General features: G+C 35.8%; 1 protein-coding gene across 1 annotated transcript; it reads right to left on the bottom strand.

Moving 5' to 3' along the window:
• Positions 1 to 771: 771 nt before the first annotated feature.
• Positions 772 to 7,932, bottom strand: LOC112507415 (LRR receptor-like serine/threonine-protein kinase ERECTA). Its single transcript, XM_025111995.1, has 27 exons — positions 7,448 to 7,932; positions 7,031 to 7,169; positions 6,839 to 6,910; positions 6,667 to 6,738; positions 6,514 to 6,585; positions 6,355 to 6,426; positions 6,207 to 6,278; positions 6,061 to 6,132; positions 5,846 to 5,917; positions 5,670 to 5,738; positions 5,494 to 5,565; positions 5,339 to 5,410; positions 5,169 to 5,240; positions 4,947 to 5,018; positions 4,792 to 4,863; positions 4,645 to 4,716; positions 4,402 to 4,473; positions 4,250 to 4,321; positions 3,947 to 4,018; positions 3,803 to 3,874; positions 3,545 to 3,613; positions 3,193 to 3,264; positions 3,042 to 3,115; positions 2,809 to 2,937; positions 2,360 to 2,707; positions 1,792 to 2,162; positions 772 to 1,317 (listed from the first exon to the last, which is right to left on the bottom strand). Exons 1-27 carry the CDS (start codon positions 7,563 to 7,565, stop codon positions 952 to 954), a joined length of 2,979 nt encoding a protein of 992 aa, XP_024967763.1. The 5' UTR covers positions 7,566 to 7,932; the 3' UTR covers positions 772 to 951.
• Between the last annotated feature and the right edge of the window lie 6,621 nt (positions 7,933 to 14,553).

The raw sequence follows: 14,553 nt of genomic DNA, 5'->3' as shown, positions 1-14,553 counted from the left end.
TTCGTTTTCATTGTTGATCTGATTATCAGTTAATAAAAGTTCATCCTTTAGAAGAGTATTCTCTTGAGTTTTACTGTTCGTAATTCTTAATCGTTAAAAAGATTCAGACGTTTATCGATCATTCCGCACTGCCTGCCACTCCCTTATCTTTAACCATATATTCTTTTCTCAATGAGTAATCTACACTTTTCATCCTTCTAGTTTGTTGGAGATTGCTTTTTTAGTCCTTACATTTTGAAAATTACAGATTTCTTGATGTTTATATATAGAAGGAATATATTGCCATTTAACCTACACATAAAATTTTTGACCCAACCATAAGGTAATGCCTGATTGATTTGAGCTTAGCTTCAAAAGTCAAAAGTACTAAGAGGTCTCAGGTTCAAATCTAAAAAGGAATAAAAATCCCCTTATGACCATGGAGGTTTAAATACGATAACTCCGGACTATTTGCAAAGCAAGTGGTCGTCCTAAGATTAGTCGACTCGTATAACGGGTTGGATATCCAGGTTAACAAGAGAAAAAAAATTAACCCCTGCCCCCTACCGTACCCTCCCCTACCCTACCCTACCCTACCCTACCCTACCCTACCCTAGGCCCTGTATTGAAAGGTTTGTCCATTTGTTTAGGACCAGTATCCATCAATTCAAACAAACCTTACACTATTCTGCCTCACCCATGTGTAATAATATATAGAGAAAGAAAGGTCTCATTGGGAATTGTGACATATAATATTAACACCAATGGACCCCATTCACTGCACCTGCACCTGCACCCAACCCATGTTCATATAAACCTACCAAGTACTACAATCATAATTTCATTACCAGTACAACACAGACCTGCACATGATTTCTGAACATCAGTTTCCCCTCTCAGGGCCAATATAGACATTTCACTTTCCTTCACATATCATCATCATCTACCTTAACCTTCACCTTAATCATAATATTAATCACTGTTTTGAGATATAACCTCACCAAATTTCAGAAACAGTTGCGCATCTGAGGTGCTCATCGATGAGCAGTTCACCAAATGAGGTGTTTTCAGGTTTGCGTATTCGTCCATGTAGCTCGACACCTTCGAACATGGCACCAGCGTCGCTGGACCACCCGTCGGGTTTTGTTTAGGTGGCGGGAGTATGCTCCCCAGGACTCGCACCACCTCGTGCATCGTTGGCCGCTCCGATGGCTGTCGTTTGGTGCACAACAGAGCCAGCTGGAAAACCTTCTTTACTTCTCCCAGCTCCTTGCACGTCGCCGATATCTCTGGATCGACGGTTTCCATCACCGCGTTGCTTGCCGTCTTTGACAAAATCTGATACACCATCGATCGGGGTTTGAGATAGGGATACAAGCTAAAGCCGTCCTAATAGAGTACTCGATAGAACTTTTAAGTTGATAAGACCAAAAACTATTTGTTAATCTAAAAAGCGTTACAATAAGTTTATTGGACAATTCTCAAGAGCAGTCATATAAAATAGCTAATACGACATTTTATGTTTAAAAGATTCTGAAAAACTTGTTACAACGTCCAAAAACGTCCTATAAACTTATTGTAACACTTCTAGATAAGACACTTTATTCTTTGGTTCTATAAACTTAAGTACCGTAAAACACTCTGTTAGGATATGTAAGCACTATAGGTGTGTCCTATAAACCCAATTTTGTTGTAGTGATCACAGATGGAACTTATTAGGTCGCTTAACTTCATCGTAACGCCTTTAGAAACGATGCCAATTTTTGGTCCTATAAACTTGAAGTCCTATTAAGTTTGGAAAGAAAGACTGACCAGGTGATGGAGATTTGACTCATTGTCAACAGCTTTCCTTCCGGTAAGCAACTCAAGTAGAACAATCCCGTAGCTGTACACATCGGATTTCTCGGTAAGACGGGAAGTACGAGCGTATTCGGGATCAATATATCCGATCGTACCCATTATATAAGTCGACGTGAACGTTTTTGACGTGCATAAGCTCTTGGCGATCCCAAAATCCGTAAGATGTGCTTCAAAATCCTTGTCAAGTAGAATATTGGACGATTTCACGTCTCTATGTATTATACGAGGACTACAGTCGTGGTGAAGATATGCAAGCCCTTGGGCCGCTCCTAGGGCGATCTGAATTCTTGTGTCCCAATCGAGCTTTTTCTTCTTCAACGGGCCTAAAAACCACAAAACTTTCATAATATACAAACAAAACACTCCGAAAATAACTGAAGGGGTCGTTTACTAAATAATTGGGTCAATGCTGACCCGGTACAGCCTGTTACCCGGTAAACAGTGTTTACCGGGTACCAGGCTGTATGCATTTAATAAATGACCTCTAAATTTTTTTTAAAAAAGGAAAAAAACTACTGACCATGAAGGAGATCCCAGAGGCTGCCATTTTCCATATAGTCATAAAACAACAGGTTCCCTGAAGGTGATAAAGAGTAACCTTGAAGACTAACAAGATTTCTATGCTTGATGCTGCCAACGGTTTCGAGCTCGGTCTCGAACTCTTTCAGGTATTGAGGATAATGAGTACATAATTTCTTGATGGCCACGGGCCGGCAGTTTTTGAGAACACACTTGTAGACGGTACTCGATGCTCCATATCCGATTTTATATTTCTCGCTCAAGTTCTCGGTCATTCTCATAATATCGTCGTACACATGAAGCGCCATGTTCATGTGAAGTATCACAAGTTTCGGTGATGAGTAATGAACTGTGTATAGAAAACGGATTCGAAGTTAATCTAGTTTCGCCGTCCCAAAATAAACGTTTTCCAGGCGTTTTTTATGGTCTTTTAGTATAACGAGAAGCTACCTGGTTTATCATACGACCCCTCGATGAAAGGTTTTGAATTATGGGGTCGGCATACGGCCACGAAGATCATAAGAAGAAGAACCAAAGCACCGAGAGCGATTCCGAGTATCGCTGCTTTAGAAATGGCCACTACAACGAAACAACTTCCTATTTTTAGCATTTCTATACATTTCTGAATCGATTGGAAGTTTTAGAAACAAAATGTTAACAGCCCGATTGTAATTACGCCTTACCCCTTTCGGTGGAACGAGAAGCATGACATGAAGAACTTAACGAACTGCTGCAAAGACCAGGATTCGCAAGAAAGCTGCATTGAGAACGTGAACTTCCGTAACTATATTTATATCGTTAAACGTCACACTTGTAGATTTGCCTATTACATACCTATCGGGTGAAAATTTTGAAAAATTATTGCCGGTAGGAATATCGCCAGCCAGGTTATTATACGACACGTTTCTGCATATAATGGAGCGTAATAAGTCTCACAACCCCATGAACGGAAAATCACCTTATACAAAGATCGCGGAAAGTTCATTTAGGACCCATAAATATTTGAGAACCGTGATAACAAACTATTCATGATGAATGTATCTAAATGTTAATGAAAATATCATGCATTTTCCTTATTCACGACATTCATAATGAATAATTCATCAGTATTGATTCTCAAAATATTTACAGTTCTCAAATGAACATGTTCCTTCAAAGATGTGCCGATATTGTGACGGGAACTTACAGAACCGAAAGTGTAAGGCAATTCACCAACGATATCAACCCTCCCGTTAAATTGTTACTCTCTAACTTTCTGCGAAGCATTATTAGAAGAGACAAATATCATCGTCGTGACCAACTCTAGCCGAATAATCTACAACCGAGCCACAATTTTTGGAAGAAAGGATGGCCAAATGGATATTGATGCCATTTGGCCACAACTTTTTGTACCGAAAATGTGGTTCACGGGATAATTTAAACAATCGGTCCAGTGAGAACATACAGCATGAACAAATTCTGAAGCTGACCGAGCTCCTGGGGTAATACACCGGAGAGATGATTGTAAGAAAGATCTCTGCAAGAAACACATGTTTTACGTTATTAAAGAACCCGGAGGGTACATGAAAAAGAACACACGATCGCTTACATCTCCATGACGCTTCTTAAGTTGCCAAACTCGGCTGGTATATATCCTGTCAACCCGTTCCGGCTCAGATTCCTGTTGTATCAACGAAAGAAAAACGTTCACAAGAGATAACGAAAGCCAAAAGTGTGAGAATATGTTCAACCCCATTAGATTACTCTCTAAAAGAGCCTTGACGAGATAGAACATATATGAGAATAAGTGTTCGAAGTCTAGCCGATTTGGGACTCTAACAGAGTGTCGAGTCCCTAGATCATAGAGGATAAATGGTCGAAGTCTAGCTAACGTGAGAATATGCCAACTTACATTTTTAAAAGATGTTCCAAATCACCAAGTGGCGAAGGGATCGGACCACTGATCCTATTGTTCGAGAGGTCCCTGTGCCAATAGAACATACCGCTAATCATTATAAACCAAAAACGAATCAATTTGTTCTTCAACAGTTTTGAAGTACTTACAACGTATCGAGGTTACCAATCCGAGACAGCTCGATTGGAATAGGACCCGTGAGGTTATTTGACGAAAGATTCCTGATCGAATCAAGAAAAAGATCGTAAGCCAGAGAAAAAAACAGATCAATTGCATAAGCGAAAATACTTCATTTAAAGAGCCTTCGGCTGTTCGTTTCAAATAGTATAACTTGATAATCAACATAAAATCTCGCTCGATCTTGGGCTTTAATCAAGAACGGTGGAACTTACAAGTATGTCATGCTTTCGAGCCTCTGGAATTGAGCAGGAATGGTGCCCTTCAACTGGTTCCCATGCACGTTGCTGCGAAATCAAAAAGACTACTTGTCGACCGTCTAAAATTTACCGGAAAATCACATAGCAATCATCGAAACTTACAGGCTGTTAAGATTAGTGCAAGAGCTAAGATTATCGGGTATGTATCCCTCGAGTCTATTTCCCGCAACGTTACTGCAATCACATAGCATATATAGGTTACCTGGCAAAGAACAATCCGAACCATAAAAAGAACCGAGCGGAGTTGCAAAGTTTACAGGTCAAATAAGTCGGTGAGCCTTCCAAGTTCCGGTGGAATATGGCCGGTGAGCTGATTATCGTTCAGTTCCCTGTTATAACAGAAAACATCCAAAATGCACATCTTAATACAACATCAAGATATGTGGAAGTGGAACCCCGTTAAATTTACTCTAAGCAGATATGGGACTCGAACAAAAATCGGAAGATGCAAAAAAACATCAAAGAGAAGCGTTTCGTACAAGTAATGGAGCTTCGACATATTCCCGAGCTCTGGAGGAATCGATCCCGTCAACTTGTTGTTGTGGAGATATCTACATCAAACGTGTAAAGCCGTAGCACAATTTTGAGAAATTAATAAACAAGATATTTGTATTATATCACAATGATACAGAACGAAAAACGATCTTACAATTTCTCCGTATACGTCAAATTTCCGAGGATCGGAGGAATTTGTCCACTCAAATTATTGCAACTCAAGTCCCTGCGATACGACTCTCATAAGAGATGTGACGAACGCATAAATCTTGGTTTTTGAATACGGAAAAGTAGTATGAGGTCGCTTACAAAACCGCAAGTGCCTGCATGAGTCCAATTACAGACGGTATTTTCCCCGATAGCTCGTTTCCTTGGAGTGATCTAACATACACCCAAATAAACCAAACCAAACCAAACCAAACGAATCCAGTAAATCCCACACAGATCAGAGTGGTTGATCAAAAAGTAGTCGAAGAAAGACTCACAATGTAGCAACTTGTAGGAATCCAATGTTGAACGGTATCTCTCCGGTTAATTGGTTGTACGAAAGGTCCCTAACGACAAAGCAACGATTAATCAAAACAACCCATGCTCGATATTGAAAGTAACCCCAAAAAACAGTTGTTTCCATAAATGTAGTTTCTCAAGTCAAGGTACTTACAAGACCTGGAAGCCGGTGCAGTTGCCGATATCCGAAGGAATTGTGCCACTTAAACTATTGTTCCGCACATCGCTGTATAGATGACCCCCACGTAAGCAAAAACGATCATGTAATCAAAAACCAAACCAAATAAACCCAGCATATGATCCGGGGCCGGTAAGATGTACACAGGACATGACTTCTACTACAAAGATGTATGAAATAACAGGACTTACAAATACCACAGGCCCTTCAGCTGACAGATATCGGGAGAGAGCTCGCCGACTAGATTGTTGCTTCTCAACCCTCTGCGTTACACGACCGTATGTTTCGATCAAATTGCATAAATGGTATTCGAAAGAATCGAGTTTTAGAAACTTACAGATACTGCAAAACCTCATTCCAGTATATAAGCCGGGGTATCTCACCGCTCAGCCGATTTTGTGCCAAGTCCCTAGAATAGACATTATGGATATAAACAGATCGAATTTTAACCGAAATGATGATCAAGATGATATGCAAATACTTACAAGATCTTCAAATTCGGAACCTGCGACAATGTCGAAGGGATCGGACCGATCAATTGATTGTTTTTCAAGATTCTGTAAGTAATAACACCAATGAGAATGGTGTCATCAACTGAACCCAAAACTTACAAACAGAACCAAACACTCGCCTACAAAACTTACAAGATCTCGAGCTGCTTTAACTTCGATATCGAAAACGGTATGTCTCCGGTTAACATATTGAACGATAAATCCCTGATTCGATTACAATTTAAACTACATTATAAACAGAAACCCTAGAATTCATAAGAACTAAGCTGAACTACAAGTTCTTACAAGTTCTTAAGGGTACTACAATCACCAATCTCATCTGGGATTTGACCAGATAATCGATTTCCACGAAGATCACTGTTGGATAATGATTCAAAAACAGATTAAAAACTAAATTTTTAAGCAAAAAAGATGAACCCCATTTGAAAATTGGATCAAGAAAGGGAAGAAACAGTACATGGAGAGTAAACCTTTGAGCTCTCCAATACTTGGTGAGAGTTCACCATCAAGATTCAAACCTGAAAGATTACTGAATGGTTTGCAAAAAGTCAACATTTTGACTCATAAATATCCCAAAAGGGCATATAATAATCTTTTCTTTAATCTTGAAAAAAAAGGAAAGGAAATTAATTGATGGAAAAATACTCACAGAGCAACCACATTGAAGGTGACATTGTCACAGGAAACACCTCTCCACATACAGTAGTCTGAAGAAGGTGAATCAGTCCAGTCATACAGCACATTGTTGACATCTCTAAATGACTTCTTGACCTCCAACAATATCCCTCCTTCATCATCATAAAAAATATATATATTTAATTGATTAATTAAACTAATATAAACAGTCAAACTCATGTCATTATTTGAATATTATACAAGTCAAAGGGAATATTATAATGGAAAGAAATGGGGTTTCTGAAATCTTGAAAGTCTTTGTTAAAATGGTTTGAATCAAGAAACATGATTAGAAAAGAAAAGAAAAGAAAAGAAACCCTTTTTTTGTTGCCAAATCAGGAGTAATGATTCGTCAATGACTTGTACATTATGAAGTGGAAGTTGTACACACCATCGTCAGAGTAAACAAAGGAGAAGAAGCTTGAAGAAACCAGAAGAAACAAGAGGAAACCCATCATTCTAAAAGCTTGAATCTTTCTTCTCAAAGACTCCATTAAAGTTAAACCCATGATGATGATGATGATCAACAACAACAACCCTCCTCCTCCGCCGCCCGCCCCAAATCTCCGGCGAACTGAATCAACAACATTCAGCAAGTGGATTCTTGATGAAGGAAGGGAACAATTGGTTGCTGGTCACATCATTTGTAGCAGAGTGTGTTTTCTTCTCCTCGATTACAGTGTAATCATATTGTATCTATGGAGGATTATGGAGAAGATAAAGTCAAGAAACCTTACACACAGGTGATAGATATAGTACAAGAATAGTAGTGCCAAGGCTATGGCTGAGCTGAGCTGCAACTGTGTTATAAAACCCTGCACAATTTTACAGCTATTGTTTTCCCCTTCTCTTGTTTACCTTTTACTCTCTCTCTCCATTTCTCTCTCTGCTGACAGCTTTTTTAGGATAAGAGAGAGAGAGATGAAAAGAGACCCATTTCTGCCATTAATTTTGGTTTTTTTTAAATCAAGATTCAAACTATTATCATTTTGAGAATAAAGATTATTTCTAGTTCTTCACCCTACAAGTGGGTCAATCTGTAAATCTTTTTGTAAAATTTGAAATAGAAAATAAACATTTCGTTGAAGAGAAAAAAGATTTTGCCTTTTATATATACAAGGGGAGAAAGAAGAGGTGGGGTTATATACAATTCAGTCTTATCATTAGTCGCTATCAGCTTTGGTTTTTCTGAGATGTTTGCAGAAGGAGAGAGGGATGTGCCTCTGCCTTTTGCAGACTCATCACTCACTTGTGGGTTGGGCTAACCTTCATCGTCCTGTTCAAGGAAAGCATTCAAGTAGTCGATTTGTACTGTCGACAAAACCTGATAGGACGCCGAAAGGCGGACATAAGCATAGAGGGTCAGGGTCAGGGTCAGGGTCAGGGTTAGGGCTAGGGCTAGGGCTATGGGATGTTGGGATTGAGGGTAAATTGGGTTTTGATAATGACCCGGCTTCTGGATGTGAGTAAATGAGTGATAAAGGAGTAGCAGTGGCAGCAAAGAGGAACAGTGAATACTTTATTCGGAGGGAGATGGAGCAAGAAACACCCTTTTAACCTACAGCCATCTTATAGCTTCCATCTATCTTTCTATGGTTTTTGATTTATTTATGGGTTCATGTCGGATATAACCCTCTATTTTTGGTTTAATAAATAGATTCATTTGAAACTAATGAGTTGATGTTTGGTTATAATTGTTGTTTTGATTCAATAACTTTGGCGAATTATTCCTTTTTTGTAAACCATAAGCGATTTTGGCGTTTGTGTGTAACTCGACTAATCTTAGAGGTCATCGAAACAGTAAAATCCGCAGTGGTCTAATAGGACTCGAATAGGATAATCTCTAAGGAGAATCCCCAAAGGCTCGAGACTTAGGGTAGTTTGGCAATTGCTGAATGGTTTGGTGCAGAATTATAAAGTTGTCAGAATGATTAAGATGCTCTCATGATATGATGCAAAATGAAATATAATTGTTTGATAATTGTGTATAATGAAATTATGGCTCTTAATGGTTAAGAGAGATCCATGATACAAAATCATTTAGAGGGTTTTAGAACCATTAAGAGACATATTTTTTTTTGCCAAACAAGATTCACTTCTTAATGATTCAGAAGTTGTCTCTTAATATAACTATTAAGAGGTAAACAAACAACCCCTTACTAGTTCTAATAAGCTATTTGTTGGTTAATAAGTTAGCTGTGGAAGTTAAAATAAGAATGCTAAATATTGTAAAAAGCTATAACGTCAGTTTATATATATATTTTCAAATAATTTTTTTCGGATTTTTTCAAAATGTACACATATGCATCTTTCTTTAACATTACCTTCTCAAGAGATTTAATCTTTTTATTTGGTAAAAACTAGTTATAAGTTAGATGACAATGTAAATTGACCTAAAAATCATGTTGAAAAATCAATTCAAAAACGCCGTGAGCTTATTGGAATGCTACTTAGGTTATGTCTAATGATACGATGTTTTCTAATAAGTTTGAAAAAATAAGTAACTATATGGTTACCAAACATGGTCTTAAGTTAATGGGAGGTTTGGAACACTAGGGGTTGTATGTTAGCAGTTTAACGAGTTTAATAGGACTCCCAACTTATTCAGTCAGCTATACATGACCATTTGGTAGTGACTTAATGATATAGCAAGTGGCTTATTTAATGAAAAAGAAAACACTCCTTCCATCTAATCATCTATGACAAAACTCTCCGAAACAAAAAAAAAAAAAAATTCAATTATACAAACAGATTAATCCACACAGGTAGCTTTATCCATACAATATTTGATGAAAAATCAACCAAACAACCCTTAAGTTTGATGTTGTTCCGAATATTAAAAATATGTATCAATTTAACACTTTAAAAAATATGTTTATATTTTTTAACTTTCTCCGACTGACCCTACATCCAAAGTATTGCGTTTATTTTTGTCGATGGTCTTGATCAAAATCCAATAGGATGCTTGATAAGTGTGCAAAAACATACACTTTAACACATAGTTATAATTTTATTTCACTTTATTTTACATCTTTCTCAATCATCTATTGAGTCTTTTAGTCTTATTTTATGGTTTCACATTTATTGGAGCTAGGATGCGGAAATGGTACTATTTTATTTATTTGGTGAATAAAATGCTGACATAAGCATTGTTGTAACAAGTGTATACGTTGCTACAACACTGGACACTGGATATTGACACAGCTGGTCCAATCCCGTTGAATATTTTGAAAAGTCAAATTTTGGAGGAGGGCATCTTCTAGTATTGATAGCAGACGATTTTGATAGAAAATATGTTACTGAAAGATACATTAAACTTTTGTACTAGAGCATCTTTTGTATTACCCATTGGTTAATAACCAATGATTATTAATCTCTACTACTTTTGATTCCCCTTAGCTAGTATATATATGAGGGTAATCTTTTGTTTAGTAGTAACACTTTAAACAATAACACTTTGCCATCAAGAACAAACTTTCATCTAAGGTTTGGGTCCTTGTTACTTTTTAATATCATTTTGCAAGTACTTTTGAGTGTTTTTCGTCACTGTCAGTTGCTACAGTAACCTTTCCAGCTTTCTCTTTACTTTTCGTGCAGAATTTACTTTTACGTCATTTAAATTCAGTCATTTTCATTTATGTCATTTATTTTTAAGCACTTACATTCATTCATGTTACGCTAAATACCTTTGTATGGGTATAAGTGAAGGTTGTGAGATTAAACAAAGTGTTAGTCGATAATTGTTTGTTAATAGCAATTTATTTCACTATTAACAAGTGATATCAATATTTCATCTGGTAATCTTTGACAAATTGACACATGTCATTTTATTCAGATGAGTTGGACTTAAAATTAATACAATGCAAATACTTTTACTAAGTGAGTTATATAGGCTATAAAGAGTCGCATTAATCTTATGGGTTGCAAAAGTATATGGAAAGAAAAGCAAGATTTGTATTAGTTTGGGATTGATGCATCACCAAGTGCACTTCCAACATATGGTCTAATCTGCACTTCTTTGGAAGGTCGTTTAATCCAGTAGTGTTGTAAAGAGCTATTTTTGTAGCAATATTCACTGCACTTCGTTGCTGAAATTCAAGCCAATCTTGCATCCATACTATCTTTTAATTATTATTACATTTCAGTATTTGGTTACCAACTGCGCAAAAATATTTTCTCTTTGAAGCTTTATTGCTTCCAAAAACCCCTTTTCTGAAATCTCACTTTAAAGTTAACTTTCGTAACTCTCTTTGCATTCTAAATCTCTGTCGAATGATATTTGATATTACTTATCATTATTACTTGCTTTGGATGACACCTGTAAGCGATGCATACTTGCATGATTTACTTGTTATTATAGCTTTTTGAGGGTATAGATCCATCCACACCAAGTTTTTGGCACCGTCGCCGAGGATTTTTAGCCTAAAAGAGTTTTCTTTAAGTTACTTTAAAATTTGATTTTTCTACCATCAAGTTTTTATTTTTAGTGTTTTATGCCAAGGATACCTCATAGGACTACTTTGAGTTAGATCCGAACATTGAAGGAAACTTTAGAAGGAGAAGAAGGGTACAAAGAAATTTGTTGCCTATTCTAGCTACTCTTGAAATGGCACAAGTCGGACCTGATTCAATACTCAATCCTGAGGAGGAGGTTATTAGGCTTTGCAAATTTAAGGACTGGTGACATTATGGACTATACTATTCCAATGTTAAATGAATTACATCATGGAATACGTAGGCCCGTTATTGATGGTGACCACTATGAATTTAAGACCATCATGATTCACATGTTACAAACAAATGATCAATATGGTAGATTGTCATATGAGGATCCTCATTTGCATCTTAGATCTTTTATGGAAGTCACCGACTCTTTCCATCTTAATGGAATTTTTGATGAAACCTTAAGGCTGAAGTTATTTCCTTTTTCGTTAAGAGATAGAGCCAAAGTATGGTACAACTATTTGCAACTAAACTCAGTCACCACATGGAATGAGATGATTGAGAAGTTTTTTAAAAAATATTTTCCCCCAACTAGGAGTGCCAAGTTCAGAAATGAAATTTTTCTCTTTAGACAAATGGATGATGAAGCAGTTCATACTATCTTTTAATTATTATTTCATTTCAGTATTTGGTTACCAATTCTCGCAAAGATATTTTCTATCTGAAGCTTTATTGCTTCCAAAAATCTTTTATTTTAAATCTCACTTTAAAGTTAACTTTTGTGATTCTCTTTGCAAATTTACATATATGTGGAATGATATTTGGTATTGGTTACCATTATTACTTGCTTTGGACGACACTTGTAAGTCGTGTATACGTGCATGATTTACTTGTTATTATAGTCTTTTGAGGGTATGGATCCATCCACACCGTAGGTCTATCAATGAGATGTTACATGTAGGCCCTTAGGTTTGTAGGAGAGAGAGAGAGAGAAGATATGATAGAGATGAGAAAAAAATAAAGATGGGAGTGAAAGATTAAGGTTCTGTTTGGTTTGTAAGATTGAATTTGATTTGGAGAGAATTGAAATTGATTTCTTTTAAAATCTCATGTTTGATTTGAATGATTTCCTAGATTGAAAATCCTCTTGTGCACGAAGGTTCAAATACGGTGATTCCAGGCTATCTGCAAAGCAGATGATCGCTCTGGGATTAGTCGGCTCGCATAACGGGCTAGATATCCAAGTTAATGAAAAAAAAACAAATTTAAAAAGAAAATATTTTGAAATAATTCCTTGGATGCACTTTAGGATGATAAATGTTTCATTACACTGTTTTTTTTTGTTACCACTGTGAAATTTGATTTTCTATTAAGAAGCATAGTCTAATTGTTATCATACTACCAAAATTATATTCAACTTCATTTTTCTTCAAATATTTCCCAAATTAGGAACAAAAAAACTCGAAAATGGACTCAACTTTCAGGTTTGACGAAGGAAATTGAGTTTGGGTGTTTATTTGTATCAGACAATGGAGTTTAGGAACCTCGAATTTGCAATATTCTACAGATGCTAATCATCGAGCAAATTATAAAACTGAGATGTTAATTTCAATGATCGATCTGGCATGAAATGTTCCTACCCCATGACAAGATTGACAATGATTTCAAAAAATTAAGAAATAAATAAATAAAATATTTAAATCAGACATGTACAACACAGAGAAAACGATGATAAATATATGTATATCTCAAAGAACAATAAGATCGGTATCATGCTCCATTTCTTTTGCTTCAAGGTTAAACGAAGAAACAATTGTCGTCCAAGCAGAAAATCGGTTCCGACTCCAACTTATGTGTAAGCTTGATAGAAACAAACTTCTCTGAAACTTTAAAAAACAGTAAAAAACTAAGAAATCTAAACATAAATTTTATGATTCATGAGGTGTTAATTTGGTGCTTGATGGATCTCGACGAGGAGAGGAGACGATATATCTACACAAAATTTTAGTCGCTATATCAACACGACAATTTAATTACACCATTGATTTAATTAAAATGGTAACTGATTGTCAATTTTTGATCTCTAAAACTTATGTTGTTTTTAAGTATATATGTTAAATTGTACCATGTGGGTACATGTGTTTATAGGAGTATAGACGAATGAGAAAGAGAGTTAAAGTGAGAAACATGAGAAAGGATATGAACCCTTGATCATCTTTAATCTCAAACTCATTCATGAATCATGCTTGATACGAGGATTAATCTGGTGCATCTCATCCTAATCTGCATCTAATGGTGTAGATCTTTTCTTACGCTTCTCACTTTAACCCTAAGAGTATATTGCTTATTTTATTACCCTTTTCTATCTTTTCTCCAGGTTTCATTTCTTCATCTTTTTTTTAGAGCATCTTCAATAATTATACTATGTCTATGTTTGACAAATTAGTTGATAAATTAACTGGTAGCTGATGGATATTGCAATTAATAAAAATTAGTAATGAGGGTTATAATTGAAAAAAATGACAAAAATACTCCATATAAGTTACCCCAACTAGTGTTTCAATAAGTTAGCTTATGTTCATCCAAACATGTATAAAAAAAAAACAAGCTGGCTTATGTTTGCCAAACAATGCCCATAATATAAAATTTGATTGCTTGTAGCATCTCCAATAACTATCTAAAATGGAGATGTTAATGGTTTTATAAATTTTTTTTGCTCTAATAGGTATGCTAAAATAAAGAAAATAAAAAAGAGAAGGTGAAAATCTCAAAAATTTGGAGAAATCTCTAAAACCAAATATTTTAAAAGCGAGAAGTAATATTTTAAATTTTTTCCCACCAATAAGAGACATTAAAATATAATATTGAATATTTTAATAATATAGTTAATGTTAGAATATCTAAAATAAAATATATATTGGAGTTGAATGTAATTAATTTTAGAGATTTTCATGCTTTATTTTTGAAAAAAATAGCATAATTGTTGGAGTTGAATGTAATTTATTTTAAAGATTTTGAATTTTGAATTTTTTTTAAATATGGCATAGCTGTAAG

This window comes from Cynara cardunculus (assembly GCF_001531365.2).
Source record: "Cynara cardunculus var. scolymus isolate 2C chromosome LG 2, CcrdV1, whole genome shotgun sequence".
Lineage (NCBI taxonomy): Eukaryota > Viridiplantae > Streptophyta > Magnoliopsida > Asterales > Asteraceae > Cynara > Cynara cardunculus.
This window is presented reverse-complemented; position numbering and strand designations above follow the sequence as displayed.

Bases quoted from the DNA above. Each gene is read 5' to 3' on its own strand.
- LOC112507415 (XM_025111995.1), bottom strand. From the start codon at position 7,565: ATGGGTTTAACTTTAATGGAGTCTTTGAGAAGAAAGATTCAAGCTTTT. The intron at 7,170-7,447 runs GTGTGTACAACT...ATGATGATGAAG, and splicing joins CTTTGTTTACTCTGACGATG to GAGGGATATTGTTGGAGGTC. The intron at 5,566-5,669 runs GTGAGTCTTTCT...GGTGTATGTTAG, and splicing joins TTCCTACAAGTTGCTACATT to ATCACTCCAAGGAAACGAGC.